Genomic DNA, 24,953 nt, shown 5'->3' with positions numbered 1-24,953 from the left:
CAATTTTAGTTCTACTTTTTATTTTAGTGCATTTATATTTGTAATTTTACAGCCCTATTTGTTACTAAATTCATGTCCTATTGCTCAACCTAAATGTTAAAATAAAGTTTTAATTAACATAAATTATTGAATTAAGCTTTAACAAAATAAATTTCTACAAACAGTGATAAATCACAATCAATCACTAAAATTTTATTCTTCACATGAAAAAATCCTTCTAATCATGTAATGAAAAAACAAAACAAAATATTTATCTTTTCAAAAAGAAACGATCGAATGACATCTCGCCACGTCAACGTGGTAACATGGCTTGGTGGGGTCTAAGTCATGACGTGGCGTTATTTTAACAAGGGTAGCTGTGACTTTTATGGAGGTTTACTGTTTAATTGGGTTTTCTCGAGATCAAAACCTAACTAACGCCAACAACCGGTGACGGAATTGGCTAGGCACTACTGCCGATACCGTGACAGAACCGCCGTTAGCCGGTCATTTCAGAGGCCTGCCTCTTTGACTTCCATACGTGTCCACATCTCTGCGGTTTTTCTTAACCTGATACTAAAATACAAATTTATTATTTACTTTTCTAAAAGGGTAAAACATAAGGCAAATGAAGACAAAAAAAAAAAATCTTTAATAAAAAATGAAGATTTTAATTTATTTCTTTTCCGGCGAAAACCGTTGATTGCGGTTGGGAATAAAGTGCTCTGACAGGGGACCACTTCTTTTTGACTGCATCTTGCAATGTCATTTTCTTTCCTTTTTCACTCGAACAAAAAATGGTAAATCTTAAATATTTGATTTTACATTGTTTTACCGGATACTGTCGGTGGACTTTAGAAAAATATTTGTTCCAGTTACAGGCCAGTCTGGTTGTCGGGTTGTCTGGTTAAGCGAATCCTGGTTACACGCCAGTCTTTGGCGATACTGTTGCAGAGGCCAGGCGTTACCATAAATACACCGCCACGTTTTGGGGCTGCAAACGCCATTTTTTTATTCATACCAATTTGTATCATTTTTATATTTTTATAAATATGATATTAAATAAGTTTTAAACATAATACTAGTAATTATTTTTGTGGTATAAATTTTGATGTATTTAAAGTTGAGGACAATTTTTTTTTGTTAAAATGGGTAAAAGTTTCGTTAAGGTTCTTATATTAGGGTGGATTGTATTATGTTTATTTTACTAAGAAATGGGTAAATTAATCATTATATGTTAGATCAAACATTAAATTGATCTTTTGTGAAAATTTTCATCTATTTTAATTGTTAAAATTAGTCATTAAATGTTAGTATAAGATACATGTGTCATACCACGTGTAATTATTTAATTATTTTGTTGGCTACTTCGATTTTTAACAGTAAAAATAGATGAAAATTTTAATTTAAAAAATAAATTTACTCTTAATTTAACATATAAAGATTAATTTATTTATTTTTTGAGTAAAAAAATAAAATACACTTTAAAGACTTCTATCATACTTTTACCACTACAATGGAAATCTTGCCATTTACACTTTTGGTGGTTAGGTTGCAAACAGTGCCCAAATTAAACATGGTCTGCAATTTTGGTTGTCCATTAATGCTGAACTTTTCTAGTTTATCATGGCTATTCTTTTTTGTGTGTTTAGTTATTATTATTTTTCTTAAGATCTACTATAATATCTATTTTAAAATATTTTTACATATTTAAATTAATTATATTATTACAATAATATTTTATCTTTTTATTATTTAAAAAGTAATAAAAAGTTATAAATATTAATATTTGAAATCGTATTATTAGTGTCTATAAAATATATTCTTTATTTAAACAGATTGTACAATTTAATGTTTTTAGACAAATTGTTTTACCTATATAATTTGTTTATATTGATAATATTATTGATTAAGTTGTAATTATAAATCAAATCGATACCAACTAAAAAAAAATGACAATATCATAATTATTAGCGAATATAAGGGGAAGGTGAGAGCCATTGTCCCCTTAACTTTTTAGAAATTTACATAGTATCCCCTTTATTACATTAAATCTCTTAAAAATTTAAATTCTGCATCAAAAAAAAAAAAACCAATACCTTTTAAAGTTTACCTCAAGTCGTATTTCTAGATCATCATGACTATGATAGACAATTGAAATGCATTTAATATTCTTAATATAATATATTTAACTATTTAAATTTTCTTTTACTCACAATTAAAACTTATTTGTTTTCCTTTAAAAAAATAGTTTTTCGGTTAATTCAAAACACACATCTACTTTTAAATGTATAGTTTCCACACACATAATAAAATTTTAGTATATTATTAATTATTTTAAAAATAATATATTATTATATTTCTTTAAAATATTAATTTAATTATTTTAGAAACAATTCTTGAGCAATTTTATGGATAAAAACAAAATTGTTGAGTGATTTTAAAAACAATAGACGTAGGTGGAATTAATTGATTTTAGGTTGGATCTGAAACATGATTTGTTTTTACAGATTAGTTTGAGCAGAATTATTATTTAATTATAAAAAAAGAAAGAAATGGAGAAACAAATAGATATGATTTGTTTGAAGTAATTTAAGTTATAAAATAGCAGTATTTCAAAAATTGGATTCAAATTGGGCGTCATATTTTAATCAGAAACTGGTAACGGATAGAAACAGGCAAATTAATGGGCACTGCAAACCGTGATTTGCCCGGAAGATTCGTGACCGATCCAGATGACTCCCAGATTTTGTGGCAATGAAGGAAATGTTGCACTGTAAATTGACAGCGGGGTTCACCCCACAATATGAAGAGCAATATGTGGCATAATTTTCAGTTTTCCTCTTTAATCTCAAACTTCATGTGATGTTTGTTTAAATATAATATAATCAATGGTTCATACAAACGGTAGTTTCGATTCTTCAAAATATTTATAATTTATCTATGATCACTCTAAAATAATTTTTTAATTCTGCTCCTGATTATATTAATTAATTTTTTTCATTTTTTTATATTTTTTAAAATTTATTTTATGATCTATATTTAAAATTCGTGTCTATTTATCTCAACCAACTTACATTCTCTTTTAAAAATACAACCTGTAACACTTGTTTTTTTTCTCTTTGGTAAAGAAAATAAACCTAAGATTAACTTAGGAGTAGTTACAAGTCCTCACTTCCTTCTTTGTCGGCGGCTACAAGGCATGAGAGGTGGCTAGCCTTCTGCGAATCTGAAATGTGCAGCTTAGCCAAAGCATCAAGTGTTCCATTGACACATCTGGCAACATGGCTTATAACGAGTTATTCTATGATTCTGATTTATTTGTTAAATAAATAAATTACATATTCAATGTTATAGGTGTATAGTAATTTATGGTGATAATAACCTTTTTATATATTTTCAAATATTTATAAAAAGATGAGACAGGGCGATGTCGGTAAATGAAGTAAAATTTTAGGTATCGTATTGTATAATTTATTTTGCACGTGTTACATTGTACAAATTTTCATTAATGCTTAAATATATGTAGAGGCACCCATGCATTTTTAACACCTTCATCCCACCATCCTAGTTTTAAAACCTGAATCCCTTTTAGCTGGACAAAAAATAATGGCTTTTTGGTTCAATTTCTTTTGCTTCATCATCCAACCTTCTTCAATAAATGGCATGTATTAAATATATAAGAAATTTATTTGGAGTTCTGTTTTATAATTTTAAAGGTTACAATATGATAAAAATAAATTAAATTGCTTATAAAATTAGAATAATCAGTATGCAAAATATTAGCCTTATATATAAATATTAAGTTATTAGTTTAAGTTCAAAAGCTTACTTGAATTTATAAGGATTTACTTAAAAGATATTAATCTCAAAAATGAGCTCAAATAAAAGTTAGACTCATTAAAAATTTAGGTTGAATTTAAGATTTTAATATGTAAAGTTCAAGGCTAGATTATTTTCTAAATTTATAATATATTATGTAATTTATAATAAATAAAATTAAATATATAATAAATTAATAATATATTATAAACATTAAAAATTGTATATTAAATTGCTTATATTTAAAATTTAATAAATAAAACATATAAATTTAAAATAGTAACTTGGGTTGAACTGAGTTTAAATAATCATAAAATCTATTAATATTATATATAAATCAGGCAACCCCACCCAACTGGGGACATCACTTTTAGGTCTTAGTTGTAAAACTTTTACCTAATAACATAGACCTGTAATGCCAAACCCAATTATTTGCAAAGCCGAAATTGTCCAATATTTGTAGCCACAAGTTTGTGCAGTGCAGGTTTTGGTAGCAAAATGAGACATGTTGTTCTGACCGATTTCTGGGGTATTATGGACATTCAAAATCTTGAAACCTTCGGCTCCCACAGCCCTGCGTTTTTTTTTCTCCTACCTGTTTGGTTTGGCAAATGAGAACTCAGTCTAATCAAAATCAAAACATCAACTTTAAATTTTGTACGTAATAATATTTTCAACATCAGCTGCTATTTTTTTCACCCTAAAATAGCATTAAAATCCACACCGACTCTTCCCAGTAAAGAGCCAGAGACACCCACATGATCCTGTTCTTTTCTTTTATCAGCCGTTTTCCTCTCCTCCAAAATGGCAAAAATAATTTTATTATGAAATAAAATTTAAAAATATTGCATTTATTGATCCCTTCCTATTTCTTGCCTCTCGGTTGCTTCCTTCCTTTTGCAATATATAGAGGCTTCAGCTCCTCTTCCATTTCCCATTCTCACTGCTCTCTCTTCCTCTCTATCTCCCTCTTGTTGGTGGGTTCATCAGGAATTTTAAACTGATAAAATTCTACCCACATTGTGTGTTTAATCCAAAATGGGGTCCTCTTATTAGTTTTAGAAAGTTGAAGGAAATCCCATTTTTGCAGTATAGAAACAGATTTGGTTTTCACTCTCTTGAAATTTGATTTTTAGTGTCTTTCTGATTACTGTGAATACATGGAGAAATCAATGTCAATGGCTCCTCTGCTTTTAATGGTACTCTGTCTTCCTTTTGCATTGGGTTGGCATGACTATAACCAAGCTCTCAGTAAGAGCATACTCTTCTTTGAAGCTCAGAGATCTGGTTATCTTCCTCATAACCAGAGAGTCACATGGCGAGCTAATTCCGGCTTGAATGACGGCAAAGTCAGTGGGGTAAGCTAAACTTACACTCCCACTCCCATAGTCCCACTTTTTTTTCTTTTGAGAGTTATGGGGTTGTAATTTGATTGTGAAATTTAACAGGTGGATCTGGTAGGAGGGTACTATGATGCAGGGGACAATGTGAAGTTTGGTCTTCCAATGGCATTCACCATAACAATGATGTCCTGGAGTATAATAGAGTACGGCAAACCAATGGCTGCAAATGGAGAGCTCGGCCATGCCATGGAAGCCGTCAAGTGGGGTACTGACTATCTTATCAAAGCCCACCCGGAACCTTATGTCCTTTACGGAGAGGTGTATATATATATATTTAAATGCACTATTGTTTTTTGTAACTAATATGTCCAGATCTTTTTCAAATCACCAACTCGAAAGCAACATTTTAAGGCTAAGATCCATTTCCTATCAACTTGTTCTTTTTTTTTTTTTTTTAGGTGGGAGATGGAAACACTGACCATTACTGTTGGCAAAGACCCGAAGACATGACAACCGACCGTCACGCTTACAAGATTGACCCGAGCAACCCCGGGTCGGATCTTGCCGGTGAAACTGCAGCTGCCATGGCTGCCGCTTCAATCGTCTTCCGCCGCTCCAACCCTGCATATTCCAGCGAGCTTCTTCACCACGCTTATCAGGTATTATTTTCCTACTCCCTTTAGCTTACAGTTACAGTTCACGATAAAATTTTTATTTATAAATGAAATTAATTTTTTTAATTTTAGAATTTATTTATTTATTTTGGTAGTAACTGTTCAAGTTGCTTTTTCCCCAAAAACCTGTTTAACATTTTGTCTCGTCTTTAAAGGAAACGTTGTCGTTTAAAGTAGTAGTAAACTTTTTCGGCGTATAAATCGGATCATGGCGCCCTTGCACCTTTAACACGTGTAATAAGTTATCTTATGACCGTGTAGATCTATTGTACTAGTAGATCTCAATCGTTCATTGTACCGTAAAGGTCTCAATTTAAATTTTCGTTTCTCACGTACTAACACTATGTCGACGGTCCAAATTAAACCCGCATATCCCAGAATTACCCTTCCTTCTTTCCGCATATTACATACACATTTTGATATTTGGTTTCTGTTTTCAGCTATTCGATTTTGCTGATAAGTACAGAGGCAAATACGACAGCAGCATCACAGTTGCCCAAAAATACTACCGATCCGTCAGCGGCTACAATGTAAGCTTCTTCTTTTAAAAAAAAGAAAAGAAAAGAAAAGAAAAGAAATTGTTAAACAAACTATTTGATCCATGTTACTACAAAATGGGATGCTCATTTTTATTGATTTTGGGATTTGAAATTTTGTATAGGACGAGTTGTTGTGGGCTGCTGCATGGCTGTACCAAGCTAGTAACAATCAGTACTACTTGAACTATCTTGGAAAGAATGGTGACTCAATGGGCGGAACCGGCTGGGCCATGACTGAGTTTGGTTGGGACGTCAAGTACGCTGGGGTTCAGACCCTTGTCGCCAAGGTATATTCGTTGTCTTTGTCAACAAGTAATTATTGTTTATGCTACAATTACTAAGTGGTAATAATGTTTTTGGTTAACCTGCAGTTCTTAATGCAAGGCAAAGCTGGTATGCATGCACCGGTATTTGAAAGGTACCATCAGAAGGCAGAGCATTTCATGTGTTCATTGATCGGAAAGGGTACCCGTAATGTTCAGAAGACTCCCGGTGGTTTGATGTTTCGACAGAGATGGAACAATATGCAGTTCGTGACTAGCGCGTCGTTCTTAGCCACCGTCTACTCTGACTATCTCGCTTCCTCTAGAGGAACTTTGAGGTGTGCTGCTGGCAATGTTGCACCAACCCAGCTTCTTTCTTTTGCTAAATCTCAGGTGGATTACCTTCTTGGGGACAATCCAAGGGGTACAAGTTACATGGTTGGTTATGGGAACAATTTCCCTCGACAAGTTCATCATCGTGGTTCTTCGATTGTTTCCATCAAGGTTGACTCTAAATTCATAGCCTGCCGACAAGGTTATGCAGCTTGGTATACAAGGAAAGCAAGTGATCCTAATGTCCTCACTGGTGCTGTGGTTGGAGGGCCCGACGCCTATGATAACTTCGCTGATGAAAGGGACAATTATGAACAAACCGAGCCAGCTACCTACAACAATGCTCCTCTTCTTGGCATACTAGCTAGGCTCGGGAGCGGTCATTCTGGTTATAACCAGCTGCTTCCCGGTATATACAGCTTATATCTCCATTATGTTTCATGGTTTTAACATTTTGCAATCATGATGATCATGGCTTTGCCTATTAATGCAGAGGCTGTCCCAGTTCCTAAACCAGTAGCTGCTAAACCGAAGGCAGAGCCGAAAGCCAAATCGACTCCAAATCCTGGTACATGTTTCGTTTGATGAACATACTCGTCATCGATATTAAATCATGAAATCTAATTTGGGAATTCTGTTTTGCAGCCACAACTTCTAGTCCAATTTCCATACGGCAAAAGATGACAACTTCCTGGAATGACAAAGGAAGAACTTATTACAGATATTCCATAGTGATGACCAACAAGTCTTCCAAGACACTAAAGGATCTAAAGCTGTCTATATCAAAGCTTTATGGTCCAATATGGGGTCTCACTAAATCTGGCAATTCTTATGGTTTCCCAACATATCTCAACTCTTTACCTGCAGGGAAGAGTCTCGAGTTTGTATACATCCATGCTGCTTCTCCGGCTGATGTCTCAGTTTCAAGTTACAACGTGGCTTAACAACAGAAGAAAATTGCTACAACTTGGTGTAAGATTTGTGCAGCTATACAGAATGCAGTCCAGGGGAAAAGAAAAGGGTTATTTTTCATTTTCTTGTTTAAGGGTTTTCAACTTACTTGTTGATTTGAGGTAAAATAACAGCCGAAGATGGGAAGAGAAAGGAGTGAAGAGAGATTTTAAAAAAAGGGAATGCTCATCCTCTTTCTCTTTTACTTCATTTGTTATTATATATATATATATGTAAGAGACAAGATTGAGAAGTTAGCTAAATGACTTCTCATACAGATTGCAAGGAGTCTTGTTTTTTTTTATATGTACTTCAGAGCAGCTGATTTCCTTCTTTTTTTTTTTTTTTAATCCTTTTTGGAGTTGTAATGTTGCTAGCTTTTGCAGCATTTTGTATTTCCAATATAAATATAGTTTGTACAACAATGTTTTGTTTCACTGCTGTTCAAGTTTCAATTGAGTTGCGTCTCTTTTCTAGACAAGAATTACATGGCTCTGCTACCATGAAAGAGAGAAATAAAAAACAGTTATCATTTAAGCATCAAGAAGTTTACAGTAATGGATCTTTTAATTTATTAAAATTGCTATCTCCCTTATAATCTAACAGAAAAATATTTACTGCTATTGCAGAACAAACGTTGTATGTTAACCCGTTACCCCTCTGTGATATTAATATTACAACTTGAAAACAAAGTGAAACATATAAAAAAAGAGGGAATATAGAAGAGTGATTTCAAGCTTTCAACTCAACTACGATGACACTGATATTGTCGGTGCTCCCTCGAGCTACTGCTAACTCAGCTAGCATGGCTGCCGCCTCTGCCGCACGATTTCCACTACAGCCGTCGTTGTGGTCTGAAAATGTTATCTTTATATGTCCATCTAAATATCTTTTCACAACTTCGCATGCAAGTTCATTGGAAACTACATCCCATAAACCATCACTGGCTAATATAACAAAGGTGTCGGATTTTGTTCGTTCAGTCACAGACACCTCTGGTTTGGAGATTACATACGGTTTCAAATATCGATCTCCTGAATCAGATTAAACACCATTTCATCATCAAATGATTTTTTCCTATATAAGAAGGGATCAAGTATGGAGTTTTAGGCAATACCTATAGATCTTGAAGTGGCAAGAACTCCTAAGATACGATTGCCATTAATGTTTATGACCCTTCCTCCAGCTGCTTCCACTCTTTCCTTTTCATCGGGTCTGTCAGGCTGTTAGAACCAAAACCATGAAAGGCGTTTATTACAATATTAATATCCAAGGTCCAACATGTACGTGTTCTTAGTTATGAATGAAGAAAATCACCTTATGATCATGGGACAAAGCCACGGCGGTGCCGGCACGACAGAGAACAGCTCTCGAGTCACCGCAATTTGCGACCACTACTTCTTCCCTGCTTACCAACACCACCACAGCCGTTGATCCCATCGTTTCCATGACCTCATCGACTGCAGCCGTCGTCCCACACTCAACACCGGTGACCTCCTCATCCATCTTCTCGAAACAAGCTGACATCACCTTCTCCCATCCTACTCCCTTCCCTCCACCACCACCACCACGTGTCCTTTCCTGCACCTCCTTTACCACCAACCGGTGCATCCTGTCACGGCAAGCGTTAGCGACTCCTGCTCCACCATGACCGTCGTACACAGCGAAAAAATCATACCCTTGTATCACTCCAATCGCCACCTTCACCGCGTCTTCCATCGCTCTCCGCCGTCCGATTACCGATATAAACCCATGTGACAGGCACGTGACACTCTCCCCTTTATCTCCTTCCTCGTCCCTCTTCTGTTCTTCTTCAGACAGTTCTATAAACCCCCCAGAGTTTAACTCTTTGAGACCCCTTTTTTTCTTGGTAACATTTCCTTCCATCATCACTTCAGAACCAATCACTCTTTTCGCCTTGTAACCCTCCATTAATTACATCTGAATATCCTTTTTTTGATCGTTCGTTGACAAGCCAGTTTTGGCAATGATATTTTTCTTCACTTCATATAAATTTTAATGCAGGAAACATGGAGGGCAGCAAGAAGAAACGATATTGAGCGTTGGATTAATGGCAACTCAATCCGATGAATGCCACGAGTTCCGAAACTTGGCTCAGGATGTTCTAAAAGAAGACGTGGCAGCTAACTAGGAATACACGTGGCTTATGTATGTATAGACAAGAGTTTGTATATTGAGAACATTTTCGGCGGTACGGATTGAGCCGCTGATTTCCTTCCATACATTCCTTGTTAATAGACAACATGGGTTGGCGTCATTGTATTTTGCCGCTTCCAGCTTTTATAAATTTATAATATGTTTTAGATTAAATGAAGTTTTTGTTATCTAATTTCGATATTTCAGTTCTTCATGAGGATATTTTTTACAGTAATACATAACCCTGTTTTTAAAAACCACACACAGTTTAACTCAAGAACAGTTAGATTATGGACATTGTTTTGAGACAAATGTCAAAGCTTATGACATAGAGACTTTTCTTTGAATATGGTCTGCTGGATAGTCGATAAATCGGCTGTTCTGATACATTCAAGCCGCCGCAATTTGTTTTTACTTATCGACTACTACGCAATAGATTCCAAGGGCAAGTAGCTAAATTGGTTGACCTAATTTGCATCGAAACTCGATCAACTTTGCATGAAAATACACCCAAATTAACATGCACAATTTGCATGTTTGTTAGGTCATATGAAAGTGAAGAGTGTGTTTGTCGTCGTCCTTTTGTTTGAATGGCTTTTGCAAATTTGAAGTGACTATATATATATATCTCCGTCGCTTTGTTAATTGCAATGGCTTTTGCTAATTAAATTTGAAGTTTACTTGTTGGAATTGTTGTCCATGATATAAAATATCTGAAGCATTTGTTTAATATATATTCAAGTAGGAAATATCATTTATGAGCCTCTTTCAAGATAGCTGGATAGAGTGCTGATCAAGTGGTACGTACGAAATATCAAACTTGATTGTTCTTGTTTTACAACAGAGGAGATTATAAGTCAACCATATTCTCTATGAATGGAAACAAGGCCCCTAGCCTTGATGCATACCCAACCAGATTCTTCCAAGCCTCCTATAGCATTTTTGGAGGAGATGTAGTGGAAATCATTCTATGTTTTTTTGCCATTGGAAATATGGTAGCCTCCTCCAATAAAACAATCAAGTGTCTACCCAGCCTTATCTCTAATAGCCAAAGTGCTTTAATGGAAGGAACTTGTGGATAATTTGCTACTGGCTCGGGAGTTGGTTCATGGATGTACCTTAGAAAGACATTTGGAATTTCATTATCCAAGTTCTGAGAGTTGTTGGATTCCCTCGTCGATTCAAGAACTGGATAATCGGTGGCTAGAAATGGGGTCTAGTATGGTGCAAAAGAGTTAGAGAGGGGGGCCATTTTTCCATACCTAATCATATTTAGGGATGAGTGTGCTCTTAAGTGTCTTGAATATGGCTGGAATTCATGGGGTATTTGAGCATCATCCCAAATGCAATAGCTGCAACCTACTCATTTCAATTTTTCTGTTAATCTTCTATTCATTAAAGGGTTTGCTAAATCGGTCATGATTATTAGCAACATCTTAGAGTTCATTTAAAAAAACTTTCCATTGATTTATGTAGGATATTGAGAGAGAGCACTTAGTAGACCTGTTCATGGGTGGGGCCACTTGGCCCGGCCCGAAGGCCTATTCGAAATGTAAGAGGGTTTGGGCAAAAATATATGCCCAAAAAATGGGCTTGGACAAAAAATAAGGCCCGTCTAAAAATGGGTCGGGCCTCGAGTAAGACATTTTTAGTCCAAGCCGGCTTGAATTCACTAAAGGATAATTTTTTTAACATTATTTTCTATTGTTTTCTCCCTATTTTGCTACCATTTTACTATTATATTACTACTATTTTGTTGTTATTGTTTGTATATTGTATAAAACTTATTTTATTGTTAATTTTATTATTATTTTAAAAATATTTGTTAATTTTGTTATTATTTTAGAGGCATTTGCTTGTTAAGTTGTATCTATCATAGTGTTATTTAAGTATACATATTTTGAAATTTTATTTTCAATTTGTTGGGAAATATTTATTTTGGTGTTTTTAGTATTTTGATGTATTATATATATTTTAAAATAATATAAAAATTAATATTGGGGGAAATCATTGGGCTGAGTTATAACATTTTTATCTTGGTAGAACTTAGAAAAAATTTTAGGCACATTTTTAGAGTTGGGCCGGGCCCGAGCATAGCAAACAGGCTAAAATTTTTAGTTGAGCCCAGCCTAGCCCGACCCATGCACACCTCGCAAATGCATTTTGTTTTTGTTTTTATATTCTGATTGAATGATTTCTAAGTTTTAAGGTATTTCTTTTTATAAATATTGTTGTTATTAATTTTTAAAATTTGGAATTTTTCATGTAAAAATTGCACTTCCAAAGTAATGAAATTCCAAGAATTAAATTTTTTCATTGCAACACTAATTTTCCACTAAACTAGAATATTAATTCAGGTTCAATATAATATTATTTATATAGTTACATGGTTGTTAAATAATTTTTATTTTAAAATGTTACATTAATAAATTTTAAAAAAATTAACAATTAAATCTAAAAGTGTAAAGATTAAATTTATAAAAATAAAAGTATAACGACTTATATTATATTTTAACATCTTATTAATTTTAATCCATATTTTATTATTTAATATAAACATAATTTGTAAAAGAAAAATTATATTGTTTATCCTCCTATTATGATCAATGATCAGCATTCGTAATTATCTGTCTCTAAAGTTCGATTCCATGTTTTTTTTTTAGAAATTCAATATGTTTTATTATTGCATGCGTTGGTAATTTATAAAATATTTTAATATTATTATTCATAATCCAAGTATTACCAGTTACCACTATTATTGATCTGGCTATCTATCCTGGGGAGCTTATACGCTTCGTTTTGGCATTTAGACAGATGTCAAAAATCTTGGACCGATTACATTTTGAGCCGAGTTCAAACGCGAATTTTAACCGCACCGCTTTTAATAATCCTTTTCTTCCACATTTCACAGTTCGTGAAGGGCAAGCAAACCAAAAAGCCTAAAATAGTTATTGACTTTGAACTTTATCTTTTCTTAGATTCAAGGATTGAAAGATCAAAGAGAAGCAAAACGAGAGCGTGATTTATCAAATTCGACAAAAAAAAAAGTAATAAATCGAACGGAAATGGAGAAAGAGAGCGAGTTGATTCGGCGATGTATAGAAGCAGCTTGCCAAAGCAAAGAGAGCGTGGAGAAATGGCGGAGACAAAGAAGAACTCTGGAGCGATTGCCTTCTCACCTTTCTCAGTCTCTGCTTCGGAACCTCCTCCGTCGTCGCCTTCTCTTCCCTTCCTTGCTCGAGTTCATTAACATTCCTTCATTATCACTTCAATTTTTCTTATATTTTTTTTCTGTTTTCTATTAGCTCAATTGTTAGATGTTACATTTCTAAACTAGATCTGAATTGTCTGCCAAAGAAGAATAAGCTGTGAATTGGAATTTATGTATTTTTATTTATTTTTCAGTTTAATTTTGAAACTTTGCTAACTGGTCCCTGTTGAAGTAGATTATTCATTTCATTTGATAATGCAGAGTGTTCAAATATAGTGTGGAGGAGATAGATCTTAGAGGAGAGAATTCTGTTGATGCGGAATGGATGGCGTATTTAGGCGCATTTCGTTATCTACGATTACTTAATCTCGGTGATTGTCACAGAATTAATAATTCTGCTATTTGGCCCATAGTAGGTATGTTTTTGAGTTTTTCATTTTTTAAAAATGTACAGAAATTATAAGAAGTTATCTGTTTGAATATGAAGCTATTTTAGATGCACTAAAAGAATAACTATTAAAAGAAATGGAGATCAAAGCTCATTTTTTTTTTCATATTGATAAGCTCAATATCTTTTAAAAATTTGTAGTTTTTTTTCTTTCTTTCGTGGTTTTAGGGATGACTAGTCTAAAGGAGGTGGACCTTTCGCGATGCATGAAGGTTACTGATGCTGGCGTTAAACACCTTATATCCATTTCAACTTTGGAAAAGTTATGGATTTCAGAGACTGGGGTAACTGCGAATGGGGTTGCGCTGCTTGCATCACTTAAGAATTTGTCTGTATTAGACTTGGGTGGTTTGCCTGTTACAGATTCCTCATTGAAGTCTCTTCAGGTATTCTTTCTTTACATGTACATATTCTGTATTCTTGCTTGAAAAGTTACTCTATATTTTATCATTGGCTGAAGGATGCAATAATCCACAATCATTTCTGAAATTACTGAGCATCTATGCCTCTTGAGTTTTGCTGGAGTCTGTGAACTTTGTTATGGTAAATACTGTTTCTTGTACGTACTTCATTTAGATGAGAACTTGGGTGTATCAGTTGTTAAATTGTGTTAGTGAGTTTCTTCGCAGTTGAAATCATTGTAAGAACTAGATGAGCTAAGTTATGTTTCAATTACCATAGATTGCTATTTTTAGCTCAAGTTTGGTGGTTCAATTTTGAAAGATTGAATTTTAAATGATTGATTCTAAGATATTATAGTTAGTTCCATTTTCAGGGTAAAATATTCAGGTTAAAATGAGTTATGGTGGCTGTTTTGTTTTAGGCATTGACAAAGCTACGGTACCTTGATCTTTGGGGGAGTAAAATATCTAACCAAGGGGCTTTGGTCCTTCAAAGGTTCCCTAAACTGAGCTTCCTCAATCTTGCTTGGACCAATGTTACACGCTTTCCAAATTTGTCTGCTCTTGAATGTTTGAATATGAGTAATTGTACCATTGATTCTATCCTTGAAGGCAATGGTGATAAAGCTCCTTTGCTGAAACTTGTTTGTGCTGGAGCAACTTTCATGAATGAGGCTGAGGCCTTTTTATATATCAAGACAAGTTCCTTATCTTTGTTGGATGTATCCAAATCTTCCCTTAGCCGGTTTGGCATTTTAGCTGATATGCAAATGCTTGAACATTTGGATCTCAGCTCTGGCACCATGGGGGATGATTCTGTTGAAATGATTGTATGTATTGGAGCCAATCTGAAAAATCTAAATCTAAGCAGCACAAGAGTCAGCTCTGTCGGAATCGGGATTTTAGTCGGACATGTTCCCAAACTTGAAAATTTATCTTTATCTCACACAGCAATCGACGATGTTGCCTTGTCGTATATCGGCTTGATGCCTTCACTTAAGTTTATCAACTTAAGCAGCACAAACATTAAAGGTTTGGTTTCCTTAATACAAACCTTAAGTTGTTTCTCTTTTGGATTAAACATGAATATTGCTGTAGTCTTGGTATTTTCATGGCTCTATAATCTGTTTTGCTTTTGCTTTTGTTCTTCATTTGTGGCCATAAACCGAATTATTAACCCTTGGCATACCCTTTTAGTTTAACAATTCTTTTGCAACTTACAGGTTTTATTCTCCAGCCAGGTACTGAGTCGCATGTGGATAGCACACTAACAGCACTTCAAAATCTTAGTTATCTGGAGAGCTTAAACTTGGAGCATACACAAGTTAGGGATCCGGATTTGCACCCTTTATCGAGTTGCAAAAAACTGAGCCATTTATCTCTCAAATGTGCGTCTCTTACAGATGCCACTTTGCATCTCCTTTCGTCTCTCCCAAAGCTGACAACACTTCATGTCTGTGATGCTGTGTTAACAACTAATGGTCTGGACGCATTTAGCCCACCAACAACACTGAGAGTACTGGACCTGATGGGTTGTTGGCTTTTAACTGAAGATGCTATCTCACAATTCATAAAGAAACATCCTCAAGTTGAGATACGACACGAAATTGTTCAAAACCTTTCAACAGAGCAGCAAACAATTTCGAACTGCCTATCCACATCACAACAATCTTTGAAGGGACCTCAATGGAACAAAAAGCAGGGAAATCTGCCTATGCCTCAGTTTTTTGTTGGTAAGACTTTCACAATGATTTGCTTTTAACACAAAATATCGAATCTCTTTTATAATCTAAATTTCCTTTCCTTTTTTTCTCTCTGAAATATTAGATCAAAGATTGAAATATAACAGAGAGGAGCTACTTGCGCTACAGTTTTCACCTCTAGCCCTTCAATCTCCCCATGATGCAGGTAGTGTCACACCCAATATATAATCATATCAAATGGTCTAATTCAATTGACAACAACTTCTTCACATAGTGGTAACATGAATATTTTGAGGCACGTAAGCTTGGTTTTGGTTTAAGCATCCCACCCTGGATCCCCAAGGTATATATATGCTACCGTAGTCGTGTCCTTGCACTTGTATGATGAGCTGTGTTTTTGTCCCCCTTTCTTCTCTAGTATTTTGAGTTTTGAATGAAGTCTTTGAATCCTAGCTGGCCGATGAGGAAGATCTGCAATTATATTTACTTGAATTCAGTAATGGAAAGTTGAAAACTGGATTGGCTTATCATTCACACCCTCTCCATCATCCCTATCGTTAGCCTTAAATATTTTGTGGGTTTTCATTTATAAAAATTCTGGGCCAAATTCTCATTCAATGAAAGTGTCACCTCCCTCTCTCGTTGTTGATCTACTCTTTGTCTAGCGAGCACGATGTCAAGCCAAACATTAGTTTCTAAGTTTTCGTTATATTGAAACTTGACTATCTGTGTGGTTGCATTGTATGTTTCTTTTTCATCCAATAATAAATATATCAAAATTATATGAAGAATATAATTTCTCTATTACATATTTTGTTTAAGTTTAGTGTTACATATACTAGGAATATAGGTTTGATTTTTAATAATTTAATTATATTATTTTTAAAATATAAAAAATATTTTATATGTTAAATTATTATGAATTTAAATTTTATGTAATTAATAAAGTAAGTCATAGTAATTTATAAATTTAAAATTATTTTAATTGAATTATAATTGATGTTCAAGATTAAATATATCATTGGATTCAACAAAAATATTTAAAATCCAAACCATTAATCGAATTTATGAAATCCAATAAAAAAACAAATTAATTTAGATTCAGATGATTTTAAACGCCCGATAACTTTACGCTGTATCATATTATTTTATTTTATTTTAATTTGAATAAACAAAATTAAATGCCAAAAGAATCGTCTACTCTCACGGCTTGTAAGTCTTAAGAGAACTAATGGCTTAATTTCAATTTTATATTTGTTTTGGTCGGTGTGAGATTTAATAAAAGAATTTAACTACATAACATATCACATCATATCTTTTTAGTCTCTATGAGTAATATAATATATTAAGAAACATCAAATTAACTCTTTTATCATTATATTTTTACTCTATTAAATAAACAAATCAAATGCGCAAAAGGATTCTTCTTCCTCACCTTTTGTAAGTCCCAAATGGAGTTAAAACTAATTTGGATTCTATATTTTCTTTGCATGGTTTTCAAGATCAAGATTTAATAAAATTAATTTTTTTAATAATATTCTAAAATCCTAAACTTGAAACTCTAAAATTATAATCTTGGAACCCTAAAACTTAGTCATTAGATTTTGAAAAGTAAACCTTAAATTCTAAATATCCTAAATCTTATCTATCTTAAAATCTTAACCTCTAAAGGCATAATCCTTAAATTAAAAAAAAGAAAAAAAAACTCACCATATCAAACAATAAATCTAGTTAAACGTAAAAACCTAAACCTTGTGTTACTATTATTATTTATTATTTTATTTAATTAATCAACACTAATTAAGATTAAAATATTATTAAAGAGAATCAGTCTATTATTAGAAAGTGCATTACATTAATTAGAATTTCTTTTTGAAAATTATGAAGTAAACATTTTTATTAAATGTCTAAAAATGACTTTTTAAGATCATCACAATGTAATTTAAATTTATAAACAATATATATTAATATATATTAGGAGAAGCAACTAAAAGCGATTAGAATACAACGATTTCATAATCGGTTATCAAATCATTAGAGTATCTGTTAAATAGCTATGAGTGTATAAATACCTGTAGTTTGTATATCAGTGATATACATGAAATATATCTTGAAATGTTCTTATGATTCTTTAGAATTCTAGCATGGTATCAGAACTTCTAAATCTTTTTGCTCTTGTGTTTTAGAAAGTAGCCATTTTAGTTTATGATAGTAATTTTTTGGCCTGGAAGTAGCATGTTCTTCTTGTTATCAAGACTCATCGACTTCAGTCTTTTATTGATGGAACAGTTACTGTGCCACCGCGTATAATCGTTGATAGTGACGGTGTTTCGCTTGACAATCCAGCATATGTTCAATATGAATAGAAGACTCTGTTCTCTTGGCGTGGCTTCTCTGCACAGTAAGTGCCTCGCTTCACAATTAACTAATTGGAAGTTTTTCATTTGCATATGTTCTGTGGGAAGCTTTGATAAGAATATTTGGCACCTAATCGACAATTAAGGCTATGCGATATCAGTCTCTTCTTAATCATTTCAAAAAGAATGATTTTTCCATTTCGACATATCTGGTAGAAATAAAATATCTTTGCAATTCCTTAGCTGGATGTGGTCAACTTGTGTCAATCGAAGAGCAACAGTCAGCCATTCTCAATGGTCTTCCTCCAAAGTTCGATCATGTGGTCTCTATCATCACCATAAGTCAGGTTCCTTTTGATTTGCAAGGAATCGCAACAGCTCTACTTGATGTCGAAGCAAAACAACAGGCTCATCTTTCTCATGTTAGTTTCTCTGCTAATTTTGTTGAAGCAGATAAGACGTCTTCCACTTCTTCGAATCTTCTTGGGTATGCTGGTCACCCACCGCCACAATTATTTAGGTTGACTCGAGGCTCTGGTTATTTTTGTGGAGGGGGTCGTGGTCGTTCTCGGTCGCAGTGTTAGATTTGCGGCAAAATCGGGCATTTAGCTCATCGGTGTTACTATAGGTATGACTCCACCTATGATGATACAGATACATACCCTGGTGTTTATGTAGGCTCTGATGCTATTGAGTCGTCTGCGTCAATCTTTAGAAATCAACCTTCGGCCCATATTTTTTGTGTTCGTCACAACTTATCTGGTCTTTCTCAAATTGGGCCTTCTTCACTTGGGCATTTTCCATCTGAGCATTCTTCACCTTAGTGCTATCCACCTGGGTTTTCTTTTCCACATTCATCCTAACATGAAATCCCTAGTTCCCAGTCTCGGTGTGTTCGTGTTAGTTCTTCCACTGGTGTTCATGTGAGTCTAGCGTCAGTTACGGCCAATCCTATTGTAGTGTCTGATCAGGCCTGGTATCCGGATAGTGGAGCCTCGACACATATAACCAGTAACCCAGGAGTAATTTCTGATTGTAATTTGTATTCAGGAGTAGGTACTGTGGTTGTAGGTAATGGTCATCGAGTTAGTATTTCGCATATTAGTAATTCTGTTTTATCAAATGGTTCTGATGAGTTTCTGCTTAAAGATCTCTTATATGTGCCTGATATCAATAAGAACCTCTTATCTGTTTCAAGATTTACATAGGATAACAATGTGTATTTTGAATTTTATCCCACCTGTTGTTATGTGAAGGATCTGGCAACTCACAGGATGATATTTCAAGGTGTTGAGTCCAATGGATTGTATCGTTTTTTTCCTGCCACCTCTAATTTTTTACTCAACTCTACAACAACGACGAATGCTGACTTAGGTCAGAAATTTGATTTGTTTAGTCGATGGCACCAGCGACTTGGTCATCCATCATGCGATGTTGTTCGTCAAGTTTTAAATTCTTGCAATATTAGTATACCTAAAAACAAATCATTTACTCTTTGTAATGCTTGTGGGCTTGGTAAAGGGCATAAACTACCCTTTGCTGCTTCTTCATCTATGTATTCTTCTCCTCTTGAGCTTATGGTAACTGACTTATGGGGTCTTACTTCGTGTTTCTCATCTGGTTTTTCATATTATATTTCTTTTGTGGATGCTTTCTCTAGGCGTACTTGGATTTATTTTCTTAGCAATAAATTTGATGCTTTACAATCATTTATCATTTTCAAAGCTTATGCTGAGTTGCAATTAGGAGTTTCGACTTAAATAGCTGCAGACTGATAGTGGGGGTGAGTTTCAGAGTTTTGCCCCTTATCTTCAGAAGTTTGGTATTGCTCATTGTTTGTAATGTCCACACACGTCTGAGTAGAATGGTCTAGTAGAAAGACGTCATCGACAGATTGTGAAAACTGGTTTGGTGTTGCTTGCACAAGCATTACTTTTTCTCTCATTTTGGTTTGATGCGTTCTACTCTGCAGTGTACCTTAAGAATTTGCTTCCTATTAAGGGGTTAGATGGGAGTTCTCCAGTGAAACGTTTGCTTGGACATCAATCTAATTATAAATGGCTTAAAGTATTTGGTTGCTTATGCTATCCACTGACCCGGCCCTACAATTAACACAAGTTACAATTTCGATCTACTCCTTGCACGTTTTTTGGCTATGCACCAAATTATAAAGGGTATAAATGTCTTGATTAGGGTGGTCATATTTTCATTTCAAGACATGTAAAGTTTGATGAAACAGTTTTCCCTTTTGCAAGAGTACAATCTTCTTCTGAACAAAAAGAAAGTTCATGTTCAGTCAATACTCTTCTAGCTTTTTTGCCTCTTGATGAGTCTCAACATTCTAGTGGGATGAGTGTTCCTTCTATTTCATTGTCACCCGTTGCATCTTCTTTTGCAGTTGGTTTCGATGCAAACTCAAGTGATTCTGGTACTTCTCATTCTGTTGGTTTTGATAATCAGGTAGTTGGTTCTGACTGTCAAGATACGTCTTTAGTTTTAGCTCCTGCTACTCGTAATGCTCATTATATGGTGACTAGGAGTAAGGTTGGTGTTTATAAGCCAAAAATTTATATTGCTGTAGTAAGTATTACTAAGCCGAAAAACATTCATTAAGCCATGAATATTCCTGCATAGAAAGATATTGTCTATGATGAGTTAACAGCTTTAGTCAACAACAACACTTGGGAATTGGTCACACCACCTCTAGATCGTTCACTTGTGGTCTGCAAATGGATATTCAAGGTTAAGAAGAATCCTGATGGGTAGTTTCTCGCCATAAAGTTCGCTTGGTAGCTCTGGGGTTCTCTCATTCTACTGGAATGGACTACTATGGGACATTTAGCCTTGTAGTTAAAGCTAATATGGTCAGAACAATACTTGCCTTAGCTGTATCACACAAATGGAAATTAAGATAGGTAGATATTAATAATGCTTTTTTGAATGACGATTTAGCTGAGGATGTTTATATGAAACAACCACCTGGATTTGAAGTCCGTGATGTCAATGGAAATTTGTTGGCTTATAAATTGAAGAAAGCTCTCTATGTACTAAAGTAGGCTCTAAGAGCCTGGTTCGAGAAGTTGAGAGGCTGTCTTCTCCAACAACTTTAATTTCGATCATCTCATGCTGATCCATCTTTGTTTTTTAAAAGGTCATCTGCTGGGAGTGTTTTTTTGCTGGTCTACGTTGATGACATTATAATAACAGGTGACTCTTGTTCTGCACTTGATGAGGTAGTTCATTGTCTCAACCAACACTTCTCCTTAAAAGATTTGGGGGAGCTTGGTTACTTTCTTGGTTTAAAAATTACACGCAATGGAGATTTTATTCATGTTTCTTAGGGAAAGTATGTCTGAGATCTATTAGAATGTGCTAATATAGTAGATGCAAAACCTATTAATACACCAATGGTCAGTTCACCCACACTTACTTCTCTGGTTGGTGTACCATTTGATGATGGCACCAAGTATAGACAGGTGGCTGGTGGTCTTCAATACTTGTGTTTAACTAGGCCTGATATCGCTTTTGCAGTTAATAAAGTAAGTCAGTATATGCATAAGCGGCATTATGTCACTAGACTGCTGTGAAGGAAATTTTACGGTATATTCGTGGTACGATTGATCATGGGTTGGTTTTTCAACCTTCTCAAATTACTCTAACAGGGTTTTTTGACGCTGATTAGGCTAGCTCTTTAGAAGATTGAAAGTCTACTTCAGGGTTCTGTGTTTATCTCGGCAACAATCTTATTGGTTGGTCTTCTAAAAAGCAGAATGTGGTCTCTCACTCTACCTCAAAGGTAGAATATCGAAGCTTAGCAAATGCAACTTTTGAACTTGCATGGTTTCGATCTTTACTAGATGAGATAGGAGTGTCTCTTCATGGTATTCCGGTACTTTGGTGTGATAATACCAGTTCTGTGTCTTTAGCTGCGAACCTCGTGCTTCATGCTCATGTTAAAAATGTGGAATTTAACTTTCATTTTGTTTGTGACAAGGTTCTTGGTGGTCAGTTGTAGGTGAATTATGTCCCTGCTCAGGATCAAGTTGCAGATGTTCTTACTAAACCATTGTCTGAGTGATCCTTCTCGCGATGTCGTGGTAAGTTGAATATTGCTTCACTAAGTATTTTTTAGCAGGAATCTGCAGAGGGAATATCAGGAGAAGCAACTAAAAATAGCTAGAATACAACTGATTTCATAATCAGTTATCAAATCTGTTAGAGTATCTGTTAAATAGCTATGAGTGTATAAATACCTGTTGTAACACCCCAAACCCAGCCCAGACATTATGACCGGATCCGACATGCCACATCGAAGCGTTCAAAACATTTTATATTGTTGATCCAGAAAAACTTACTTACTGTTTTAAAAGATAATTTCATTATAGGTTAAAGTGAATGGAAGCTGTGCACCAGGTAGGAAACCGGAAAAGAGGTGGTGAGTCCATCGGACTGCTTAAGTACCAAGCTCCCCTCGGATCCAATCCTAGACATGCATACCGCCATTGCCACACCTGAACGTCATGGATATTTCTAGGAAACTGATTTTGATTAAGTCATTTTTAGGAAAAGTGATTAATTTTGGAAAATACTTTCATTGTGGAAGCTTTGCTTGTTGTCGTATTATTTTGAAATCAATTGTTGTTTTTGAAAACGCCTAAAGCTATCCAATTTCAACAGTTAAAATAAGTAATACCTATCTTAGTAATACATATTAAAACCATCAAAAATAATTAAGCGGCCTTATTACATTTAAAAACCCAAAACTTCAAACGTAAATAAAAGGATGTCCAGTTCACGAGAAGAAAATCAAACTTTCGAGCGGGTGGCCACTCAAATTCCCTCATAGCTCCAAGCCCACTATGGTTGGGGATTACTGCGTGGAAGAAAATAAAAGGGTGAGTTTGGGGAAACTCGGTGTAAAATAACCCAACCATAGTCTAAATCACTCAACCCACGAAGCGAATAAGTTGGACTTAGCCCAGAACAGAAATTCAGAATAAAGCCCATAGGCTCTTAACAGAACAGAACAGATATTACATGTTTATGCAGAAACCCAACCATATCCAACCCTATACACCCCCGTACCAACCTTATACCATGTGGGGAGACAACTCGACCCACCCAATCGCTACACACCACAGAAATCGCAGCGAGGCTGCCAGATATTGTGATGGAGTCACCAGATACAGATATTGTGGCAGAGCCACTAGAACAGATATATGTGGTAGAGCCACCAGATCAGATAATTGTGGCATAGCCACGGGCGAATATATGTGGCGAGCCACGGATCGATAATTGTGGCATAGCCACCAGGACGCTTCCTCCATAATATAACCCATGTCCCCATACAACAGATATATAATCATGGCATACATCATACAGAATCAGATCGTCATGCTTTTCAGTCAAAATTAACCCTAGGGGTATAACGGTAATTTTGCACCTAGGGGTATAACAGTAATTTTCCATACATAGGGGTATTATAATAATTTAGCTACTTTTAGGGTTTTCATGCATATCCTAACTATTTACGTACTATCAGAACACTTACCGCGCATACTTACCGAATTGGGCCCGTTGGTCCATACATCATACAGAATCAGATCGTCATGCTTTTCAGTCAAAATTAACCCTAGGGGTATAACGGTAATTTTGCACCTAGGGGTATAACAATAATTTTCCATACATAGGGGTATTATAATAATTTAGCTACTTTTAGGGTTTTCATGCATATCCTAACTATTTACGTACTATCAGAACACTTACCGCGCATACTTACCGAATTGGGCCCATTGGTCCATGAACCCGATCTTTGGCCCATTAAGCCCAAATTATCAAAATGTACGAAATCGCGCGTACTGCAGTTTATTACTTTAGATTACCAAATATGCAAACCCAACTATCTTACGAGCATTACTTTTCATAAATTCCCAAAATACCGACTTTTCGGCATTTGACTTTTACTTTTGCTAATCTAGTCTATGAGAGGGTGTCAGTTACACACTTGTTTGCGACGATATGCTGACGAGATCCACACACGAACCGCCTACAATTGGATTACTAACACGTTAATCTAACTATTCAAATACAAACTACGTATTAACCCCTTACAATATTCAACCAACCACACCTACAGATCAGAATAAGCTTATAAGAAAACAATAAGCAACTCATTAACAAATTTTTGTCAATGTTTACCACATAATCATAATTTCACTGCAAGCTGTCTTCCTGAGCAACAGTCACTAAATTATTTATAACTGGAGCTACGAAACTCCAAATCAAGTGTCGTTAATTTTCCCTGAAAATAGACTCATATATCTTCTATCCATAAAATTTTCAGAATTTTTGGTTTGGCCAATCAATACCAGATTTTTCTTAAAGTTTCCCATGTTTCACTGTTTGACTAATCTGACCACTCTTCATTACGAATCAAATTTCTCATTGTACAGAATTCAAAATATGTTCTTGTTTATTTTATTTGAAACTAGACTCAATAAGCTTTAATTACATAATTTATTCAGCTTCTAATTCATCTCCCGCAATTTATGGTGATTTTCCAAAGTCACGTTACTGCTGCTGTCCCAAGCAGATTTATTACCAAATCACTCTTTCACACCTAACTTGCATGCTTGTTATTTAAACATGTATATCACCAATCAATCATCACATATCTATGATTTTACTTAAGTATAATCTCCATTTCATCATTTTAAAGCACAACATGTTAGCCGATTTTTCCCTTTAGCATCTAAGTCACATGCATGTTTAT

The 24,953-nt window shown here is 34.7% G+C and overlaps 3 protein-coding genes across 6 annotated transcripts; 2 read left to right on the top strand and 1 right to left on the bottom strand.

The window, feature by feature from the left end:
* The first annotated feature begins 4,343 nt into the window (after positions 1-4,343).
* LOC108469857 (endoglucanase 6) lies at positions 4,344-8,388 on the top strand. Its single transcript, XM_017770926.2, has 8 exons — positions 4,344-5,159; positions 5,250-5,462; positions 5,603-5,803; positions 6,259-6,348; positions 6,480-6,644; positions 6,729-7,362; positions 7,447-7,521; positions 7,599-8,388. The coding sequence occupies exons 1-8, from the start codon at positions 4,962-4,964 to the stop codon at positions 7,895-7,897; spliced, it is 1,875 nt and encodes a 624-aa protein (XP_017626415.1). The 5' UTR covers positions 4,344-4,961; the 3' UTR covers positions 7,898-8,388.
* A 64-nt stretch (positions 8,389-8,452) lies between these two features.
* Positions 8,453-9,988, bottom strand: LOC108469858 (protein phosphatase 2C 51-like). The gene is made up of 3 exons (XM_017770927.2): positions 9,222-9,988; positions 9,022-9,127; positions 8,453-8,938 (listed from the first exon to the last, which is right to left on the bottom strand). Exons 1-3 carry the CDS (start codon positions 9,834-9,836, stop codon positions 8,637-8,639), a joined length of 1,023 nt encoding a protein of 340 aa, XP_017626416.1. The 5' UTR covers positions 9,837-9,988; the 3' UTR covers positions 8,453-8,636.
* Positions 9,989-12,877: 2,889 nt separating this feature from the next.
* On the top strand, positions 12,878-22,832 carry LOC108469936 (receptor-like protein 53). 4 transcript variants are annotated; one of them, XR_008283100.1, is made up of 9 exons: positions 12,878-13,302; positions 13,534-13,688; positions 13,889-14,106; positions 14,544-15,153; positions 15,345-15,854; positions 15,949-16,029; positions 18,114-18,225; positions 22,191-22,278; positions 22,595-22,832. XR_008283100.1 is itself a non-coding variant. In XM_017771066.2 (8 exons), exons 1-7 carry the CDS (start codon positions 13,127-13,129, stop codon positions 18,188-18,190), a joined length of 1,827 nt encoding a protein of 608 aa, XP_017626555.2. In that variant the 5' UTR covers positions 12,878-13,126; the 3' UTR covers positions 18,191-18,225; positions 22,191-22,832. The 4 variants fall into 4 exon arrangements, 1 of the variants encoding a protein (XP_017626555.2); XR_008283098.1 differs by having other exon boundaries at positions 22,567-22,832; XR_008283099.1 differs by lacking the exons at positions 22,191-22,278; positions 22,595-22,832 and adding an exon at positions 19,438-19,783 and having other exon boundaries at positions 18,114-18,809.
* The last annotated feature ends 2,121 nt before the right edge of the window (positions 22,833-24,953 follow it).

This window comes from Gossypium arboreum, chromosome 1, assembly GCF_025698485.1.
Source record: "Gossypium arboreum isolate Shixiya-1 chromosome 1, ASM2569848v2, whole genome shotgun sequence".
In the NCBI taxonomy this organism is placed as follows: Eukaryota; Viridiplantae; Streptophyta; class Magnoliopsida; order Malvales; family Malvaceae; genus Gossypium; species Gossypium arboreum.
Note: the sequence above shows the minus strand (reverse complement) of the source record. Positions and strands in the feature narration are given on the sequence as shown.

Coding starts and splice junctions, on each gene's coding strand:
- LOC108469858 (XM_017770927.2), bottom strand. CDS start 9,836: ATGGAGGGTTACAAGGCGAAAAGAGTGATTGGTTCTGAAGTGATGATG. Junction 9,128..9,221: donor CTTTGTCCCATGATCATAAG/GTGATTTTCTTC, acceptor TGGTTCTAACAG/CCTGACAGACCCGATGAAAA. Junction 8,939..9,021: donor TGCCACTTCAAGATCTATAG/GTATTGCCTAAA, acceptor AATCTGATTCAG/GAGATCGATATTTGAAACCG.
- LOC108469936 (XM_017771066.2), top strand. CDS start 13,127: ATGGAGAAAGAGAGCGAGTTGATTCGGCGATGTATAGAAGCAGCTTGC. Junction 15,855..15,948: donor TATGCCTCAGTTTTTTGTTG/GTAAGACTTTCA, acceptor CTGAAATATTAG/ATCAAAGATTGAAATATAAC. Junction 16,030..18,113: donor TCAATCTCCCCATGATGCAG/GTAGTGTCACAC, acceptor TTGATGGAACAG/TTACTGTGCCACCGCGTATA.
- LOC108469857 (XM_017770926.2), top strand. CDS start 4,962: ATGGAGAAATCAATGTCAATGGCTCCTCTGCTTTTAATGGTACTCTGT. Junction 5,160..5,249: donor ATGACGGCAAAGTCAGTGGG/GTAAGCTAAACT, acceptor GAAATTTAACAG/GTGGATCTGGTAGGAGGGTA. Junction 6,645..6,728: donor TTCAGACCCTTGTCGCCAAG/GTATATTCGTTG, acceptor GTTAACCTGCAG/TTCTTAATGCAAGGCAAAGC.